This window comes from Bombina bombina, chromosome 6 (genome assembly GCF_027579735.1).
Source record: "Bombina bombina isolate aBomBom1 chromosome 6, aBomBom1.pri, whole genome shotgun sequence".
NCBI classification, from domain to species: domain Eukaryota; kingdom Metazoa; phylum Chordata; class Amphibia; order Anura; family Bombinatoridae; genus Bombina; species Bombina bombina.
Genome location: NC_069504.1, coordinates 177,546,692 through 177,568,265, shown reverse-complemented (window position 1 = coordinate 177,568,265; position 21,574 = coordinate 177,546,692). Strand labels below are relative to the sequence as shown.

General features: G+C 38.3%; 1 protein-coding gene across 1 annotated transcript in view; it reads left to right on the top strand.

Moving 5' to 3' along the window:
• Nucleotides 1–21,574, top strand: part of LOC128664358 (ankyrin repeat domain-containing protein 26-like) — a 418,274-nt gene that overhangs the window by 107,199 nt on the left and 289,501 nt on the right. Inside the window, exons 9-10 of the mRNA XM_053719196.1 lie at nucleotides 2,333–2,381; nucleotides 2,467–2,696. Of these exons, the coding sequence (XP_053575171.1) occupies nucleotides 2,333–2,381; nucleotides 2,467–2,696 (279 nt within the window). The remainder of the gene's footprint in view (nucleotides 1–2,332; nucleotides 2,382–2,466; nucleotides 2,697–21,574) is intronic.

Genomic DNA, 21,574 nt, shown 5'->3' with positions numbered 1-21,574 from the left:
ACGCCTGTTGCATAGCCTGGTTGCTGTGCATGCTCTAAATTGTTTCCTTTAAGCAACTATGTTTTTCAGCAATCATCTGCCCTGTTTGTTTTTTCTCTGGTAAAAGTAAGGATCAGAAGGCCTCTTCAACTTCTCTTTCTCTCTGGTTGAGAAGTGTTATCCGGTTTGCTTATGAGACAGCTGGACTAGAGCCTCTTGAAAGTATTACGGCTCATTCCACTAGGGCTATCTCTTCTTCCTGGGCTTTCAATATTGAAGCATCTGTGGAGCAAATCTGCAAGGCGGCCACTTGGTCCTCATACTTTTCCAAAATTCTACAAATTTGATACTTTTGCCTCTGCTGAGGCTTTGGGAGAAAAGTTCTTCAAGCGGTGGTGCCTTCTGTTTTTGACCGCCTGTCTTTTTATCCCTCCCTTTCATTCTGTGTCCTCTAGCTTGGGTATTGGTTCCCACTAGTAATTGGAATAAAATTTTGGACTCTCCATGCCATAGGAAAGAAAACAAAATGTATGCTTACCTGATAATTTTTTTTCTTTCCGGTCATGAAGAGTCCACGACTTGCCCTTATTTACATTTAAAACGGCACATTTTTGGTACAAACCTCAGGTACCTCTATACCCTTGTGTTATCTTCTTTTTCCATTTTCCTTTGGCAGAATGACTGGAGATTATGGGTAAGGGAAGTAACACTTAAAGTGAAAGTAAATCCTAGCGTTTTACCAACGCTAGGATTTACTATTGAAACAAATAAAGGGCACTTTCATCCATGAAGTATAAGATACTTTATGTAGAAAGCTCCTTTATTTGATTCAATAAATCGCAGTTTTTAGCTGCTTCGGCAGCCCACGGCTAAAAAACTTTTTTGCTAAGAGGTGACGTTTTCACACTTTTAGCCAATAGCCGTGCGGTAAATCCGGTTTGGCTCCCATGGGAGCCGGATTTACCGCACTGCTATTGGCTAAGAGTTGAAAACGTCACCTCTTAGCCAAAAACTTTTTTAACCGTGCTCTGCTGTAGGAGCTATAAGCGGCGATCGATTGAATCAAATAAAGGAGCTTTCTACATGAAGTATCTTATACTTCATGAATGAAAGTGCCGTTTATTTGTTTCAATAGTAAATCCTAGCGTTTGTAAAACGCTAGGATTTACTTTCACTTTAACAGTTCTGCTAGAGTGCTCTTTGCCTCCTCCTGCTGGCTAGGAGTTGAATTCCCACTAGTAATTGGAATGAAATTGTGGACTCTCCATGCCCAGAAAGAAAGAAATTTATCAGGTAAGCATAAATTTAGTTTTTTCTATGTTGCATCTAAAAGAGGAAGTTTTTATAATGTATTATTTGCTATTGTTGTTATGCTTGTGAGATGTGCCAATGTCTACCAATAAAGCATTGAGAGATCAGTGTATCAGCCAGTAATTAGTTCTTGAAGGGACATAAAACACTAAATAAATGCTATAAAGAATGATGCATTCAAAGAAAAGATTATACTGAGAATTACATGTAGATGGAGTTTTTTTAAAGTTTCATTAGCTGTTTTAATATTCACAAAATAAGTGTAAAGTTTTAGTGTCTATAAAATAAGTTGAGCAGCCATCTTGTAACTTAGGTTATCTTTTCTGATGTGGCCAATAAGGGACAGTTATAAATAGGTCAATAGAGTGTTCAGCCAATGGCTGTGTAAAATATAACAGTGTTCTGTACTTCCATTTCTAACAGGAACTGAAAAGCTCACCATTTCAGAATAGAAATTACAGGAAAAGGGGACAAAATAAATAATGAAAGTATACTGCAGTTTTTATATAACCATCTCAAAGTGTTTAATGTCCATTTAAGGCTAAGAAGTAGTGTTCTTTCATAAGCATGATAAACTGTTTGCTGTCCCTTTTTAAAGGTAAGACAACTCAAAAATCGAATCTACACCAAACTGAATGCATAGCATCCAATGCGGTTAATTAACAAAATTAATAAAAAATAAACAAATAAATATCTTAAAGGGAAATGCACCAAATGGGCTGTTGGAAAGATGTTAAAAAAGTAATGGTATAATCTTAAGGTACTCAGGCCTAAAAAGTTAAAATCCCAGAAAGCAAAGTTAACAAGTGGCAGTATTTCTATTCAGACCTTATACTGTAGAACAGCTGTGTAGAAAACATTGTTATTCCAATATCTCTTCTCCTTTTGTACTTTTAAATACATTTTCTCAATTATTTTTGATGGGTAAAAATGTTCCTAATTTAAATTTGTTTATCAGTATTTTTAATGTAACACAATAATTCTGAATCTGCTATTATAGAGGTGCATTCAAGATTTATTTATTTTTGTTATTGCTTTGTAGACCCCACCAAAACCGAGTTTGAAACAACTACTCAATACAAAAGAAAATGGTTAGTAATGAGCTATTGTTTATTACCCATTGTAAATCCTCTATCATAGTTATTGTGTAAAATTTGCATATTTTTCTTGCTTTAGTTAATGAAAAAGGTAGAGTTACCACAGCACAGCCTATAGCCTTTGCCCTGCAGAATAAAGATAGTGATGAAGATTCCCTCAATGGTAGTGAAAAGGAAGATGCAATCAAGTTCCCCCTGCCTAAGCCTTTATCCCAAGTCCGTGCCTACCCTCAACCTGGATATTTTAAACCCGGCTCCTTTACAGAACTTCCCCAGATGAATTCTTCTCCCATCCTAAGCTTAAATAAGGTAAATGTTATTTACTGTTTCAAATTATATTTGTTTATACTGATTGTATTTTTTTTTCTTTTTTCACTTTGCCTTCGGAAGAGGATTGTGGAAGTATAAAACATGGAAATACTAGTGCATGTGTAGATTCAAACAGAGTAAAGAAATATGATATAAGTAAACATTTAGGTTCTGGAAAAGATCTAGAAATCGATAAAGGGGAAGACAAGTTTGTGGAAGAAATGAATAATAGGTATAATGAAGATGGTGAAGATGAGGAAAGTGAAAATTGTGAAGATGAGGAATATGAAGACTACAAAGAAGATGAAGAATGTGAAGATGAGGAAGATGAAGAATGTGAAGATGAGGAAGATGAAGAATGTGAAGATGAGGAAAATGTAGAATGTAAAGATGAGGAAGATGAAGAATGTGAAGATGAGGAAAATGTTGAATGTGAAGATGAGGAAGATGACGAATGCAAAGATGAAGATGAGGGAAATGTAGAATGTGAAGATGAAAATGTAGAATGTGACGATGAGGAAAATGTAGAATGTGAAGACGAGGAAATAGAAGACAGTGAATGTCAGGAAGACAAAGAATGTGAAGAAGAACAAAATAAGAAAAGTGAAGCTGAGAGAGATGAAGAATGTGAGGATGAAGTAGGTGTCATTGAAAGATCTGTGGAAAACATAGAGGAAGAATGTGTGGTTGAAGATGGTTTATGTAAAAAATGTATTCATCAAGAACCATATTTTTCTAAAAAAGATAAAACTTTTGTCACTGAAAATGAAGCAGAGGATTTTCTGGATGTGACTGAGAATACAGTAAAATGCACAGATAATTTAGATTGTAATGCAGATATAGAAAATCGTCATGTAAATGACATTTCGGAAACCATTAAAAATGAACATGAGGAAATAAATGTTTGTGTTTCTGATAAACCTATCAGAGATCATCAAGATTCCTTCCAACACGTACAAGATTCTCAGGCTATTCCAGATTGCAGTGATATTCCAGTTTCGTTAATAATTGGCTTTTATGAAACATGTAGTGAAAATGAAAGCTGTTCAGTAAAAAGTGATGTTGGTTTGTTAGCTAGTGAGTTAAAATTTGATTGTGATATCACTAATCAAAAGGAAACAGAAGATGAAAGAAATCTACATGATAATGCATTTTACATTGATGATCACCGTGATACTAACTTTGAAAAAAATGAAAAGCTAAATTGGGACAAAAGAAACCAAGAAGCACATTTGTCAGGCTTTATTTTTGATGACAACCAAGTAAATCCAGGTTTGAAAATCGAGGATACAGCACTATTGGATGGATTACAAGATCCATTGATTTCCAAGAATCATGTGAGTAGAAACATTACTAAAGTGTGCTTTTGTTTTATAGCATATTATCATAGATACATTTAGTCTAGAAATATACGGCTAGCTTTAGAGTTTTGTCGGTAAAGACCCGCGTAGCTAACACTGATTTTTTCCCCAGCGCACCCTTAAGACAACGCTGGTATTTAGAGTTGTCTGATGGGCTGCGTTAGGCTCAGAAAAGGGTGCGTTGAGCCTAATTTAGCTCCACATCAACCCTCAATACCAGCGTTGCTTACGGTAGCGGTAAGCTGAAAAAACGTGCTCGTGCATGATATCCCCATAGGAAACAATGGGGCAGTTTGGGCTGAAAAAAACCCAGCGTTCAGCTCCTAACGCAGCCCCATTGTTTCCTATGGGGAAACACTCTCTAAGTCTGCACCTAACATCCTAACATGAACCCCGAGTCTAAACAACCCCTAATCTTAAACTTATTAACCCCTAATCTGCCGCCCCCGCTATCGCTGACACCTGCATTATACTATTAACCCCTAATCTTCCGCTTCCGGACACCGCCGCAACCTACATTATCCATATGAACCCCTAATCTGCTGCCCCTAACACCGCCGACCCCTATATTATATTTATTACCCCCTTATCTGCCCCCCAACGTCGCCGCTACCTTACCTACACTTATTAACCCCTAATCTGCCGACCGGACCTCGCCACTACTATAATAAATGTATTAACCCCTAAACTGCCGCACTCCTGCCTCGCAAACACTATAATAAATGTTATTAACCCCTAATCTGCCCTCCCTAACATCGCCGCCACCTACCTACAATTATTAACCCCTAATCTCCCGCCCGCACCGTCGCCGCTACTATAATAAAGTTATTAACCCCTAAACCTAACTCTAACCCTAACATAAATATAATTTAAATGAAACAAAATAATATTCTTAAAATTAACTAAATTAATCCCATTTAAAACTAAATACTTACCTATCAAATAAACCCTAATATAGCTACAATATAACTAATAGTTACATTGTAGCTATTTTAGGATTTATATTTATTTTACAGGCAACTTTGTATTTATTTTAACTAGGTACAATAGCTATTAAATAGTTAATAACTATTTAATAGCTACCTAGTTAAAATAAGTACAAAATTACCTGTAAAATAAATCCTAACCTAAGTTACAAATACACCTAACACTACACTATCATTAAATTAATTAAATAAATTACCTACAATTAGCTAAATTAAAATACAATAAAATAAACTATTCTATAAAACAAAAAAACCCAAAAACACTAAATTACAAAAAATAAAAAAGAATTACAAGAAGTTTAAACTAATTACACCTAATCTAAGCCCCCTAATAAAATAAAAAAGCCCCCCAAAATAAAAAAATGCCCTACCCTATTCTAAACTACCAAAGTAATCAGCTCTATTACCAGCCCTTAAAAGGGCTTTTTGCGGGGCATTGCCCCAAAGTAATCAGCTCTTTTACCTGAAAAAAACAAAACAATACCCCCCCAACATTACAACCCACATACCCCTACTCTAACCCACCCGATCCCCCCTTTAAAAAAAACCTATCGCTAACCCCCTGAAGATCATCCTACCTTGAGTCGTCTTCACCCAGCCGAGCCGAATTCTTCATCCAAGGTGCGCAGTGGAGGTCCTTGATCCGGTAGAAGTCTTCATCCAAGCGGGGCAAGAAGAGGTACACCATCCGATAGAAGTGTTCATCCAGGCGGCGTCGTCAATCCTCATCCATCCGGAGCGGAGCCATCTTCAAAGGAGCCGACGCGGAGCCATCCTCTTCAACCGACGACTTCCCGACGAATGAAGGTTCCTTTAAGGGACGTCATCCAAGATGGCGTCCCTTCAATTCCCGATTGGCTGATAGAATTCTATAAGACAATCAGAATTAAGGTAGAAAAAATCTCATTGGCTGATGCAATCAGCCAATCGTATGGAACTCGCATTCTATTAACTGATCGGAACAGCCAATAGAATGCGAGTTCAAGACGATTGGCTGATTGGATCAGCCATTCGGATTGAACTTCAATCTGATTGGCTGATTGCACCAGCAAATCAGATTTTTTTCTACCTTAATTCCGAGTGGCTGATAGAATTCTATCAGCAAATCGGAATTGAAGGGACGCCATCTTGGATGACGTCCCTTAAAGGAACCTTCATTCGTCGGGAAGTCGTCGGTTGAAGAGGATGGCTCCGCGTCGGCTCCTTTGAAGATGGCTCCGCTCCGGATGGATGAAGATTGAAGACGCCGCCTGGATGAACACTTCTACCGGATATAGGACCTCTTCTTGCTCCGCTTGGATGAAGATTTCTACCGGATCAAGGACCTCCTCTGCACACCTTGGATGAAGAATTCGGCTCGGCTGGGTGAAGACGACTCAAGGTAGGATGATCTTCAGGGGGTTAGCGATAGTTTTTTTTTTAAAGGGGGGTTTGGGTGGGTTAGAGTAGGGGTATGTGGGTGGTGGGTTGTAATGTTGGGGGGGGTATTTTATTTTCTTTTTTTCAGGTAAAAGAGCTGATTACTTTTGGGAAATGCCCCTCAAAAAGCCCTTTTAAGGGCTGGTAATAGAGCTGATTACTTTGGTAGTTTAGAATAGGGTAGGGCATTTTTTTATTTTGGGGGGCTTTTTTATTTTATTAGGGGGCTTAGATTAGGTGTAATTAGTTTAAACTTCTTGTAATTCTTTTTTATTTTTTGTAATTTAGTGTTTGTTTTTTTGTATTATAGAATAGTTTATTTTATTGTATTTTAATTTAGCTAATTGTAGGTAATTTATTTAATTAATTTAATGATAGTGTAGTGTTAGGTGTATTTGTAACTTAGGTTAGGATTTATTTTACAGGTAATTTTGTACTTATTTTAACTAGGTAGCTATTAAATAGTTATTAACTATTTAATAGCTATTGTACCTAGTTAAAATAAATACAAAGTTGCCTGTAAAATAAATATAAATCCTAAAATAGCTACAATGTAACTATTAGTTATATTGTAGCTATATTAGGGTTTATTTGATAGGTAAGTATTTAGTTTTAAATATGATTAATTTAGTTAATTTTAGGAATATTATTTCGTTTCATTTAAATTATATTTATGTTAGGGGGTTGTTAGGGTTAAGGTTAGAGTTACTTTTGTTACACCACACGAACAAAGGCACCACGTGGGCTATTTCCCTGTTTGTTATATGTTTTCAAACTTAATGTTTGTAGTTTTATACAGCTTATATTATATAGGGAATGGTGCTAGTTGCATAAACAATAATATTTCAAAAAACTAAGGAGATTCTCGCAAGAATTAGAAGATCTCCTGTAAGTATGCACTTGTAAGCACTCTAAGCCTAGACTCTGAAGCGGTTATTCCAGACCGGGTTGAAATAAAATATAACTTTTATTATAAATTGCTCTTAAAATAAGGGTAACACACAAATTAAAAACGACACTAGCACTGTCATGCAATCTGACAATATATATTCACTGTATGGAGGACTAAAATATATAAGTGGCCTATAGTGAATAAATTTGTGCCTCCTGTATGGTACTGTATTCACTTAGCTATACTTAGATTAGTGGGTCCCAAATACTGTGTGTGAATTCTCTCTTTGTGTCACACACAAATTATAAATGTATTTGGATACTCAAATAATTCTATTATATGTAATGTAGGCCAGAGATGTTCCACTCAGTTCCTGCTCGCTCTAGACAATCGATACCTATTGTTCAGTCTAGGTATTCCAGTGTTACTTATGTGTGACTGTATATTATCACAATCTATTATGTGATTGAACGTTGTAAAAGAATGAGATTAGTTTCACACGTAACTCCTGTGTAGTATGTTTTCTTAGACTGTTATTAGTATTATTCAATTTGTATCGTGTATTCTCTGCTTATTTATAAATATTAAACAAGTTGGAATTCCCAACAGAACTTGCATGCGTTGCAAGTACTATTCTTTTAGTGATACATGTGATTCTGGGCAGCAATATTTTATTTTGGGAGCAACACTTTCACTGTGTTTCTAATATGTGTCTCAATTGAGCTGATGCTTAATGTACGCTCCACACATACAGCCTATGATATGTTCTTGGTTCCAATTGTTTTTTGGTAAATACTTAGTGCAGTGAATAAACTCAAATCTTTGGCGCGGTTAAAGAGTGGATATTATTGGTCAATACCTATATTTGTATAACATTATGTTTTCTTGGACTGTTATTAGTATTATTCAATTTGTAGCTGCAAAGGAGAGAACTCTTTGGCACTAACAGTATTATTACATATATATATATATATATGCTCTCGAAGAAAATGAGGGGAGTCAGTATACCCCCACGCAACTAAAGGATATTCCTTGTTACAATAGAACTACCTCAGACTTTAAGGCTAAATCTAAATATATGCCACAACTTTCAATGGTACCGGCAGTTAATATATTTGTGAAACAGGTTGAGAAGGAAGTTAACCAACTATCCCTTATAGGAATAGTGGATGACAACCTATCAAAACCCGAACGGAAAGCTCTAAGCGAACTCATGAATGCTAAAGGATTCTTAATCAAGCCAGCGGACAAGGGTGGTAACCTTGTCCTCTGGGATGAGAACATGTATGTTTTGGAGGCTAAACGTCAGCTTCTAAATACAAAGCATTATAAATCCATGACATACAACCCCACATCCTCCCTACAGTATACCCTGTTTAACATTCTAAAAAAGGCAAAAAGTAATGGCCTTATCACAAATTCGGAATATAAATATCTCTATCCCGAGCACCCCATAACACCTGTCTTCTACTGTATCCCGAAGATACACAAAAACGCTAGCCATCCGCCAGGTCGTCCAATAATTGCAGGAATTGGAAGTTTGACTGAAAATTTAGGCAATTATGTGGACTTTTTTCTTAGACCCTTTTTAAACACATTACCATCATATATCCTGGACACAGCGGATTTCCTAAGGAAAATCGATAAACTTTCGGTCCCTCAAGGTGCCATCATGGCCTGTTTGGATGTGGAAGGTTTGTATTCATCAATTCCACATGATGTTGGCATAAAAGCATGCAGACACTTTCTTATGATGAGAGGAACGCAAACACATAAACATACAGATTTTGTCATGGAACTGTTAGAGTTCATCTTGACAAATAATGTGTTTCTCTTTGATAATAAGATATATGTACAGCAGCAAGGGACAGCAATGGGGGCGACTTGTGCCCCCACCTATGCATGCCTTCACTTGGGAGCATGGGAAATGGAGGATGTGTATCAGAGCCCTCTCTTTGAGGAAAACATCCACATATGGCTTAGATATGTGGATGATATTTTCCTCATATGGGAGGGCTCTGAACAGGGTCTCCTGGACTTTGTGGATACTCTGAATAAGAATGATAAAAATATCCTTCTTACATTGCAGTCCAGTAGGAAGGAAATTTCCTTTTTGGACATTAAAATAAATCTTAATCAGGGTCTAATTGAAACTGAGAACTTCCGTAAAACGACGGCCACCAATAGTTTGCTTCTTGCAACTAGCCACCATCCTGACCACCTTAAAAAAGGAATACCCAAAGGACAGTTTCTCAGATTACGCCGCAATTGCTCAACAAAAACAAAATATTATGAGCATGCACAAGAAATGAAAAAACGTTTTGAAGACAGGGGGTACTCGAAGAGAGTCATTAAAAGGGCTCTGAATGAAGCAGCCCACCAAAATCGTGAGCAACTCCTGATACCAAAGGAGAAACCTGTGCAAGGTCCTATTAGACTGATCGCAGACTTTAATTGTCACTGGTCAGCTCTGCGAACTATACTTGATAAAAACTGGCATGTTTTAACAAGTGATGAAGGGGTATTAAAGGAGGTGGGAGACCACCCTAACATCACTGCCAGAAGAGCACCTAACCTTAGGGATAAACTGGTGAGAAGCCAATTTGTATCGCCCAAAAAACAAACTGACTGGCTCACTACACATAGATCCACGGGAAATCATCCATGTGGAAGATGTGTGGCGTGCAAATACATGGTAAAAACTAAAGTTTTCTCCACACATACTGGCAAGACGTATAAACTAAAACATCACATTACATGCAACACTGAAGGTGTCATCTACCTTCTCTCCTGCAGTTGCCCACGGTTCTATGTGGGCAAAACTCGGAGAGCCATTAAAGACCGGATTACTGAGCACAGGGATGACATTAAAAATAAGAATCCCAAAAGCAATGTGGCTAAGCACTTTGAGGATGCTCATGCCTGCATTTCTGACTCCCTTTCATTCATAGGCATTGACAGAGGCATTACCAACAACAGAGGAGGCGATAACGATAAGGTCCTCCTCCAAAAGGAATGCAGGTGGATTACGATCCTCCAAACACAGATACCTAAAGGGCTGAATGATAGAATAGACATGGCATGCTTTTTATAAAGTATGGCTGTTGTATTCATCATTCGCATTCCATAATAATAATTTTTCCCGGTACAGACAAGCCCCTATATCTTATATATTACAGCATTTATCTTGCTGTATTTGAATATTTTCTTTACTATCTTTTTAGGGCAAATAAGGCTAAATAGGTAAATCATATGTTTTGACGAATTTTTTAGTATTTTATTCAAACAAAAACCCAATTGTTTTTCTCAGGTGTATATGATCTCTTTATCCTAGCATGCAAAGTTTTTCTAAATGAATTTACTTTAACCTTTTGTATCATTACTATATTAGCATTAATCAACATATACTTCAAAGGGTTTGTCCCTTTACTAACCAGCATCGCTGATGAAGCATTGTGAGACTTTATCAATAGGGGCGTGTCACTAAGTAAAGTTTAAAAGGGAGACGAAGCACTCCCAACGTCATCACGCCCTGACGAAGCCCGACATACCTAGCGGGTGAAACGCGCGTCGGCATTGGACGAGCTGACCGGAGCATGTGATTGGTGTTGTACACACGGAACAGACACGCTGCAAGCGAACTCTAGAATGGAGTTTCCGACTACTCAATGAGGCGCATCTTCTATGATTCAGTCACAGGAATAACTTTGAAGGAAACAGGTCTTATACTGCCTTGTCACTGCCTGAGTAATAGGCTGCTGATTGACTGTCTTGGATGATGCTACCCTGATGAGAGGGTATATGCTAAAGTCCCCCAAGGAAACGCTACACTAATATATGCTTGAAGCTTATTAATATCACGCTACGCTGAGGCTATACCTTGTGCTTTCTACAACTATCTGTATCTGCTTCACGGCTAACCTTCTTGCTTGCATAACTCTATCTAAAGGGACTTTTATACCCGATATCAAGAGTAGCTGCTTCTAAGTGACTATCCAGCAAAGCTGGCTATATAATACTGTTCTTAGCTGTTTGCTTGCATGGTAACAAGATATTTGTACATATTTTGGGGCACAGTACAGCAACCTACTTAGATCCCATAAAATACCTGCCCGGCATTTAGCCTTAATACTATAAGGTGCCGTATGCAGCTGGGTGTAGTAGCTTGACTTCCAGTCCCCCACTAATATATCTTTTAAGTAACATGTATATGTGCAATTTATATTTTGACTTCTAAGCTGCATAGGTATTGGGGCACACTAACTGTAACTACTTAGATCCCAGATAATAATCTGCCCGGCATTTAGCCTTACATATTAAGGTGCCGCAAGCAGTAGGGTGTAGTAGTCTAATTACTGTCCCCCACTCTAAATCCTGCAGCTAACACATATGGCTCTACAGGCCTGTGAAAACAATTACATATCATGTTGATGATTTCTGTTGTGGTATAGACACTAACCCCTGACCGGTCAGGTTTGTAACAAGTTGTATTTCTTTATGCTATTTTGACATACTTATAAATTGATCATATCTACCTATTGGGTCTTTTTGCATTTTTTTACCTTCTGAGCATATATATATATATATGTAATAATACTGTTAGTGCCAAAGAGTTCTCTCCTTTGCAGCTACATTAGCTTTTAGGTCGACACATTAGTGTATTTATTTTGAGCTTCAGTTAAATTTTGTAAAAAAGAGTGCTGAATTCCCTGTCTTTTATCCTGGTCTTTCTTTTGTTTCCAGGATTTATTCTCTCTACATAAACTCATCTATTTTACATAAGGGTCTGCACCAAATATTTGATATATTCTAGACCATACCAGTATTAACCTAGAAGTAAACTGGTTGGTTATTCCTTGTTTAAGCTCATAGCAATTGCGTCCCCTCCGCTATTAAATTTGATTATTCAATTTGTATCGTATATTCTCTGCTTATTTCTAAATATTCAACAAGTGGGAACTTCCAAAAGAACTTGCATACGTTGCAAGTGCTATTCTTTTAGTGATACATGTAATTCTGGACAGCAATATTTTATTTGGGAGCAACAGATTCTCTGTGTTTCTAATATGTGTCTCAATTGAGCTGATGCTTGATGTACGCTACACACATACAGCCTAAATGCCTGTGTTTTAATTATAAGACAGTATTATCCCTGTGTTATCAATGTCTTAGTGCATTATATTGGGCTGTGTTGCAGACTTGATACGTGATACTAGTAACTTAAACTGACTGAACCATAGGTCCTTTCTGTAGCGGAGACAGACACAAGTAGAAATGTGTTATATAGCGGCTTAACTGAGACCGTGTTTCTTCCCAAATTGAGACACTGCCTGACTGAGGGATATAAGTCTGCAACACAGCCCAATATAATGCACTAAGACATTGATAACACAGGGACAATACTGTCTTATAATTAAAACACAGGCATTTAGGCTGTATGTGTGTAGCGTACATCAAGCATCAGCTCAATTGAGACACATATTAGAAACACAGAGAATCTGTTGCTCCCAAATAAAATATTGCTGTCCAGAATTACATGTATCACTAAAAGAATAGCACTTGCAACGTATGCAAGTTCTTTTGGAAGTTCCCACTTGTTGAATATTTAGAAATAAGCAGAGAATATACGATACAAATTGAATAATACTAATAACAGTCCAAGAAAACATAATGTTATACAAATATTGGTATTGACCAATAATATCCACTCTTTAACCGCGCCAAAGATTTGAGTTTATTCACTGCACTAAGTATTTACCAAAAACAATTGGAACCAAGAACATATCAATAGGGACACTAGTAACTTAAACTGACTGAACCACAGGTTCTTTCTGTAGCGGGGACAGACACAAGTACAAATGTGATATATAGCGGCATAACTGAGACTGTGTTTCCTCCCAAATTGAGACATTGCCAGATTGAGGAGCATAAGTCTGCAACACAGCCCACTATAATGCACTAAGATATTAATAACACAGGGACAATACTGTCTTATAATTAAAATACAGGCATTTAGGCTGTATGTGTGGAGCGTACATTAAGCATCAGCTCAATTGAGATACATATTAGAAACACAGTGAAAGTGTTGCTCCCAAAATAAAATATTGCTGCCCAGAATTACATGTATCAATAAAAGAATAGTACTTGCAACGCATGCAAGTTCTGTTGGGAATTCCAACTTGTTTAATATTTATAAATAAGCAGAGAATACACGATACAAATTGAATAATACTAATAACAGTCTAAGAAAACATACTACACAGGAGTTACGTGTGAAACTAATCTCATTCTTTTACAACGTTCAATCACATAATAGATTGTGATAATATACAGTCACACATAAGTAACACTGGAATACCTAGACTGAACAATAGGTATCGATTGCCTAGAGCGAGCAGGAACTGAGTGGAACATCTCTGGCCTACATTACATATAATAGAATTATTTGAGTATCCAAATACATTTATAATTTGTGTGTGACACAAAGAGAGAATTCACACACAGTATTTGGGACCCACTAATCTAAGTATAGCTAAGTGAATACAGTACCATACAGGAGGCACAAATTTATTCACTATAGGCCACTTATATATTTTAGTCCTCCATACAGTGAATATATATTGTCAGATTGCATGACAGTGCTAGTGTCGTTTTTAATTTGTGTGTTACCCTTATTTTAAGAGCAATTTATAATAAAAGTTATATTTTATTTCAACCCGGTCTGGAATAACCGCTTCAGAGTCTAGGCTTAGAGTGCTTACAAGTGCATACTTACAGGAGATCTTCTCATTCTTGCGAGAATCTCCTTAGTTTTTTTAAATATTAAGGTTAGATAGAGTTAGGTTTAGGGGTTAATAGCTTTATTATAGTAGCGGCAATGGTGCGGGCGGGAGATTAGGGGTTAATAATTGTAGGTAGGTGGCGGCGATGTTAGGGAGGGCAGATTAGGGGTTAATAACATTTATTATAGTGTTTGCGAGGCGGGAGTGCGGCAGTTTAGGGGTTAATACATTTATTATAGTGGCGGCGAGGTCCGGTTGGCAGATTAGGGGTTAATAAGTGTAGGTAAGGTAGCGGCGACGTTGGGGGGGGGGGGGGGGGCAGATTAGTGGTTAATAAATATAATATAGGGGTCGGCGATGTTAGGGGCAGCAGATTAGGGGTTTATAGGTATAATGTAGGTGGCGGCGGTGTCCGGTTGGCAGATTAGGGGTTAAAATTTTTTATTAGAGTGGCGGCGATGTGGGGGTCCTCGGTTTAGGGGTACATAGGTAGTTTATGGGTGTTAGTGTATTTTATAGCACAGTAGTTAAGAGCTTTATATTCACGCGTTAGCCCATAAAGCTCTTAACTACTGACTTTTTTTTGCGGCTGGAGTCTTGTCGGTAGAGGGTCTACTGCTCACTTCTCCCAAGACTCCAAATACCGGCGTTAGGCAGATCCCATAGAAAAGATGGGATACACAATTGGCGTAAGGGGATCTGCGGTAGCCTGGAGTCGCGCTGAGGAAGTGAGCGTTAGACCCTTTCCTGCCTGACTCTAAATACCAGCGGGCGGCCAAAAGCAGCATTAGGACCCCTTAACGCTGCTTTTGACGGCTAATGCAGAACTCTAAATCTAGGTGATAGATTCTTGCTTGAGTAGCTGTACTGCAAAACTACTATTGTCCGTTAGCCATATTTTTGATATGCTTTGAAATAGAATTTACTTTAGCTGACCTATCAAAATTGCTTGAATATATGTAGTTAGGTTGGCAATACTATTTTTCATTAAAAATACATCATATTCTCTCTTATGCTTAAAAGCACATTTAAAGTAATAAAGCATAAATGATGAGGGTTGTGATCTGGGATTACATAAATAACACAAACACTAAAAATTGTAAAATAAATATAATATTTTGTGCATTTCAGTTTTAATTATTTTTTATTTTCCTCACTATAAAAGTCTTTTTCTTTTCCTCACTATAAAAGTCTTTTTCTTTTACAAGATATGACGAGTCCACGGATTTCATCCTTACTTGTGGGATTAAACCTCCTGCTAGCAGGAAGTGGCAAAGAGCACCACAGCAGAGCTGTATATATAGCTCCTCCCTTCCCCTCCCCCTCCAGTCATTCTCTTTGCCTGTGTTAGTGATAGGAAGAGGTAAAGTGAGGTGTTAGTTTTAGATTCTTCAATCAAGAAGTTTTTTATTTTAAAATTGTGCCAGTGAGTACTATTTTCTTCAGGGAGAAATCGTCAGTCTATAACTTCCCAAGAGGAGTGGAGACATCTTATTTTTCTGCCCTGATGTTGATGATCTTAGCAAATGTTATCTAAGATCCATGCTGGTTCCCACAGAGCAGTTGAAGGTAGTGTTAAGAAACATCTTCAGTGTGGAGAACCGTGTCATGCTACAAGCAGCATTGAGGTATGTTCAGTCTTTTGTTTCTGGGGAGACTTGATGCATCAGAACAGGCTGACATTATTCCCTATCTGGGGAGGGTAAATCAGTATGCACTACATGTATAGTAATGGTGTACCTGGAATTCCCTTTATATTAACTGCTAAATGTGGCTAATATCATTTATGATAATTGTTTAGTATGGGCTGAAAGCTGGGAGATGCGGTTGCTGGCTAAAAACGTCATACATTTTTCTAACCTAAGGGTGTATAGTTTTTTTGACAGGCAGTGAGGCCTGATATTGGTGCAACATAATTATGTAAGAGGGGCACATGGCTTCATGTTTTTATTAATATCAACATGTTTGGGGTTTGCAACCCATGCGGGTCTCTGTAACGGCTAGTGTTACGCCCACGGAGGGCGGGGCCTATTTTCGCATGCTCAGACGCACAGTTTCACCTGGATTGCATAGTCAGCAAAGTCCTGGGCTCCGGTGGGGCCTAACTTGTTTTGCCATTCGAAGGGCCTTCAAAGCTTCTTAAGTAGCAGCAGTGTATTCCGGGGGCAGGTGGCCTGAATAAATAAATAAATAAAAAGTTTTTGTCATAACTGTTAAATTTCTTTTTACACACCTAAGCAAGCCGGTGCAATTCTATTAGAATATTTTGGGCACATTAAAACAATTTTTATTGCCACAAATGCTGTTTTAAAGATAACAGAAAAATTGTTGCTCTTTTATTATTTAAAGGCGCAGTACACTTTTTTGGTGCTAACGTTTTTGGATATATCATTGAAGTTAGAGCTCAATATTTTAAGTAAAGAATGACTATTATTGCTATTGCTAGTCTGTTTAATATGTCTGAACTTGAGGAATCTACTTGTTCTATGTGTTTAGATGCCATTGTGGAACCCCTTCTTACTTTTTGTCCCCCATGTACTGAAAGAGGATGATTCTCAGTCTGAGGAGAATCAGGGTATGCCGCTAAATTCTCCCCAAGCGTCACAACCTTTAACGCCCACTCAAGCAACGCCGGGTTCTTCAACCGCGTCTAATTAATTTACTCTGCAGGATATGGCTGCAGTTATGTCAACTACCCTTACAGAGGTATTATCTAAGTTGCCAGTGTTACAGGGCAAACGCAGCAGGACAGAAGTCAATGTGAATACTGAGTCCTCTGATGCTTTGTTAGCTATTTCCGATGTACCCTCACAAAAATCTGATTTGGGGGTCAGTGAAATTCTGTCTGAGGGGGAACTTTCTGATTCGGGAAGTGTGTTACCTCAGACGGACTCGGACGTCATGTCCTTTAGATTTAAGCTTGAACACCTCCGCCTGTTACTTCGGGAGGTTTTAGCAACTCTGGATGACTGTTACTCTATTGTGGTACCACCAGAGAAATTGTGTAAGATGGACAAATACTTAGAGATACCTGCTTACACTGATGTCTTTCCGGTTCCTAAGAGAATTTCGGAGATTATTAAGAGGGAATGGGAGAGACCGGGTATCCCGTTCTCACCTTCTCCTAATTTTAAGAAAATGTATCCCATATCTGACACTCTTCCGTTTAGGTTCCTGTCTTGTCCCTCCCTTTCATCCGTGTCCTGTAGCTTTGGTATTGTATCCCACAAGTAAGGATGAAATCCGTGGACTCGTCATATCTTGTAAAAGAAAAGGACGTTTATGCTTACCTGATAAATTTGTTTCTTTTACGATATGACGAGTCCACGGCCCACCCTGTCATTTCTAAGACAGGTATTTCATTTTGTTAAACTTCAGTCACCTCTGCACCTTTGGCTTTTCCTTTCTCTTCCTAACTTCGGTCGAATGACTGGATTGGGAGGGGAAGGGAGGAGCTATATATACAGCTCTGCTGTGGTGCTCTTTGCCACTTCCTGCTAGCAGGAGGTTTAATCCCACAAGTAAGGATGAAATCCGTGGACTCGTCATATCGTAAAAGAAACAAATTTATCAGGTAAGCAAAAATTTCCTTTTACTCAATGAGGTAGCTCTTAATGCAAGGCTTACAACCCAGAAATTGATACACCACTCACGTTTAAAAGAACAGTTGTTCTGGCTTACCATGCTCATGTTGTCATTTGGTTTCATCCTCTAGACAAGGGGTTTTCAAATCCAGTCCCCAAGCAACCCTAACAGACCAGATTTTTTTACCTTCTTGGGATGTCCAGTAATTCATTTGTTTATGTCTCAATTGAACCCAAGCAGGGGAACTAATTATGTCTGGTTCCTTGAAGACGTGATTTGAGAAACACTACTTTAAACATACCATTAGACAGAGGTTGTCTTATTTTATGTGTTATAAATTTAAAAATTGTGGAAGATAGTACTATATGTTACGAGTACGTTAGTCTTCCTAGTTTAGGGAATAGACATTTCTTCAGTTCATGGCACATTTTTGAGTGTTTAAGTTCATTTGTGAAGATTTAGACCCTAAGGGAGAGCAGCATTTGCTTATTCTTCCCATTAGTAGACAATGTAGCTTGAAGAATTTATTCATAGGAAATAATCACCCCTTCCATATAATAATAATTATAATGATGCATAGTAAATCCAATTTTGCAGTGTACTTTCATTATTTATTTTTCCTGCTTTTCCTGAAAATTGAATCAAAAAATTGTACTGCCCAACCCCCCCATCCCCCCCACCCCCCCAAGGGCTGGAGTGAATTTTGTTAAAGGACCAGTAAATAGAGTATATTTGCATAATTAAAAAGTGCATGATAAAAAAGACAATGCAATAGCACTTAGTCTGAACTTCAAATGAGTAGTAGATTGTTTTCTGACAAATGTCATAGTGTCGTCTTTTTCCACTCCCCCTGTATCATGTGACAACCATCAGCCAATCACAAGTGCACATTCTGTGAATTATTGCACATGCTCAGTATGTAAAGCATAAGTAAGTTCAGGAGCAGCAATGCATCACTGGGAACAAGCTGATGATTGGTGGCTGCACACATAAACCTTTTGTCATTGGCTCACTGCTTATGTTCAGATGGATCCCTGAAATGCATTGTTGCCCTGAACATTTGATTTTTGCACTATTGTTTGCATATAAAACATTAAATCATATTATTTTTGCACTCTTTATGTCCCTTGAAACTCATACCATAAGGTAATGCGTTCAATCATTTAACACTTTAAAACAAATTAAGGCTTTGTAAAAAAAAAAAAAAAAAAAAAAAAAAGGTTTTACAAATTAAGGGCAGTTCAGGGACATACCACTTGAAAAGCCTGGCAAGATCCATGGTCTCCTTTGGTCCGGTCTCCTTTGCTGTAGCCATTTAGGGGCAGATGTAAATATGTTTGTGCTCTGAACTAACCAATCACTGTGTAGAATTTTGCCGCTTAATTTACATTTATTTCCTATGGCATGGAGAGTCTACGAATCATTCCAATTACTAGTGGGATATTCACTCCTGGCCAGCAGGAGGAGGCAAAGAGCACTCCAGCAAAGCTGTTAAGTGTCACTTCCCTTACCCATAACCAGTCATTCTCTTTGCCTCTGTCAAGGAAGGATGTGCAAAGATGGTGTCTGAAGATATTAAATCCTTTAATGGGTACTTTTCCCTGCAAGCAAGGATTTGGGCTATGCTGTTTCAATGTCAATCTCTTTAGTAAGAGTAATGGTGGCTTTTAGCAGTTAGAAGGCGGCGAGGTGGTCCTTGCTTTATTTCTAACACCTATTCTACCCCTTTGATAGAAAACCAGAGTTGGTTACTCTGTTTTTTCTTTTTCTACAGGTCCCTGACAGATGTTAGTGAATCAGTCACACCTAAGAAGCTGCTCCTGCTCTGCAGCCAGATCCACAGGTAAGTTCTTTTGCCTTCTAGGTCCTGAGGGCAGCACTCTAGAGGTTAATCCTTATTGGATCATCTAATGGGACACATTTTATTTCCTATATATGGGAATTTATATTGGGCAGCATTTCAAAGCAGGCACTTCAAATGTGAAACTATTTTTTATTGGGAACATAAGGGGTTAATGTTTAGCCCTATATATATATATATATTGAGGCTAACTCAGGCTGGACACGTCAGGTGGAGTTTATCCCTGTTTGTGGCTTTATTTAATTTAGACCGATTAGGTCACGACATGTAAGGGGACTTGTATCAACTTTGTGAATTTTACATAGCGCTTTGACTCCTGTGGCGCAGTTGATTTTTCATTTGCGCTCACGTGACTCTCTGGTCTTCCGCCTTCGTTTTCATAGAGGTTTGAAGAGTGGAGTGGCGTGCTGCTTCTGAGATGCTTATAAAGTGATCAAAAGCTACCGACTAGTGTGGCAGATGGATTATCATGTATCTCAGACCTTCTCTTGCTGCAATGGACTCCCCAAGATTTCCCCTCCTGAGTCTGTCTCTCAGGATACGGTTGTCCATGCCATGCCTCAGCTTTATCCTGAAAAGTCTTATTCTGTTTAACATGAAGTGCCCTGCGGTTCCTCTCAACTTCACCTGGGGGGGTTTATTTACCAGGGGATTTTGCTGCGCAGATAACATCTGCTGTTTCAGCAGCCTTGTCAGCCTTTCCAGTTGCTGGTAAGCGCAAGAGGAGATCCAAAAATATTAATGGTAATAAGGATTCTGACTCCGCTAAGGCTGCGTTAGTCAGTATTTCTCAGTTATCTGATAAAAAGGATGATACCTCAGTGGCTTCTGAGGGCGAGTTGTCAGATTCTGATACTTTGGTGACCAATTCTGCAGATTCAGAGGAGATTAATTTCAGATTTAAGTTAGAACACCTCTGAGTACTTTTAAAGGAGGTTCTTGCTACTTTGGAAGAGTCAGACTCGTCTGTCTCAGAGAATCCAAAAAGGTCTAGTAAACTTAACATTGTATATCATGTACCCTCATCTGTAGAAGTGTTTCCAGTTCCAGACCGTATGGCAGATATTATAGCTCAGGAATGGGATAAACCAGGGATTCCTTTTTTCCCGTCCCCTGTCTTTAAAAAGATGCTTCCTGTTGCTGATTCTATAGATGACTTGTGGTGCACAGTACCCATGGTAGAGGGAGCTATCTCTACTCTTGCCAAGAGAACTACTCATCCTATTGAAGATAGTTGTTCTTTCAAGGATCCCATGGATAAAAGCTTGAGGCTTTTTTGAAGAAAATGTAGATTCATCAGGGAGTACAGTGGCAGCCTGTTGCTAGTATTGCTACAGTTGCTTGGGCAGCAACTTATTGGTGCAATGACTTATCTAATCTAATCTCAGAAAAGACTACTATAGAGGAGATCCAAAACAGGACCAAGGCTCTCAAGCTGGACAATACCTTTATTTGTGATGCCAACATGTGAGTTCTTAGACTGGGAGCTAAGATTTCTGGTTTCACTATTTTAGCTTGCAGAGCTCTGTGGTTAAAAGCTTGGTCTGCAGACATCACATCCAAGTCCAAGCTTTTGTCTTTGCCTTGTAAGGGCAAAACCTTGTTTGGTCCAGGTCTGGCTGAAACAATTTCCGAAATTACAGGTGAAAAGGGCTCTTTCCTACCTCAGGAAACAAAGAATAGACCTAAGGGTCGCCAGAATTCTAATTTTCGTTACTTTTGTAACTTTAAGGGACAAACGTCTTCCTCCTCCTCCTCTTCAAATTTGGAACAATCCAAGTCTTCTTGGAGGTCCAGACAGCCTTGGAATAAAGGAAAGCAAGCCAAGAAGCCTTCCACTAATTCTAAATCAGCATGAAGGGACCGCCCCCGATCCTTTATTGAATCAAGTGGGGGGCAGACTCTCTTTTTTTTTCAGCAGGCTTGGATACGCAATGTGCCAGATCCTTAGGCTGTAGACAGTGTCCCTCGGTTATAGAATTTGTTTCAAAT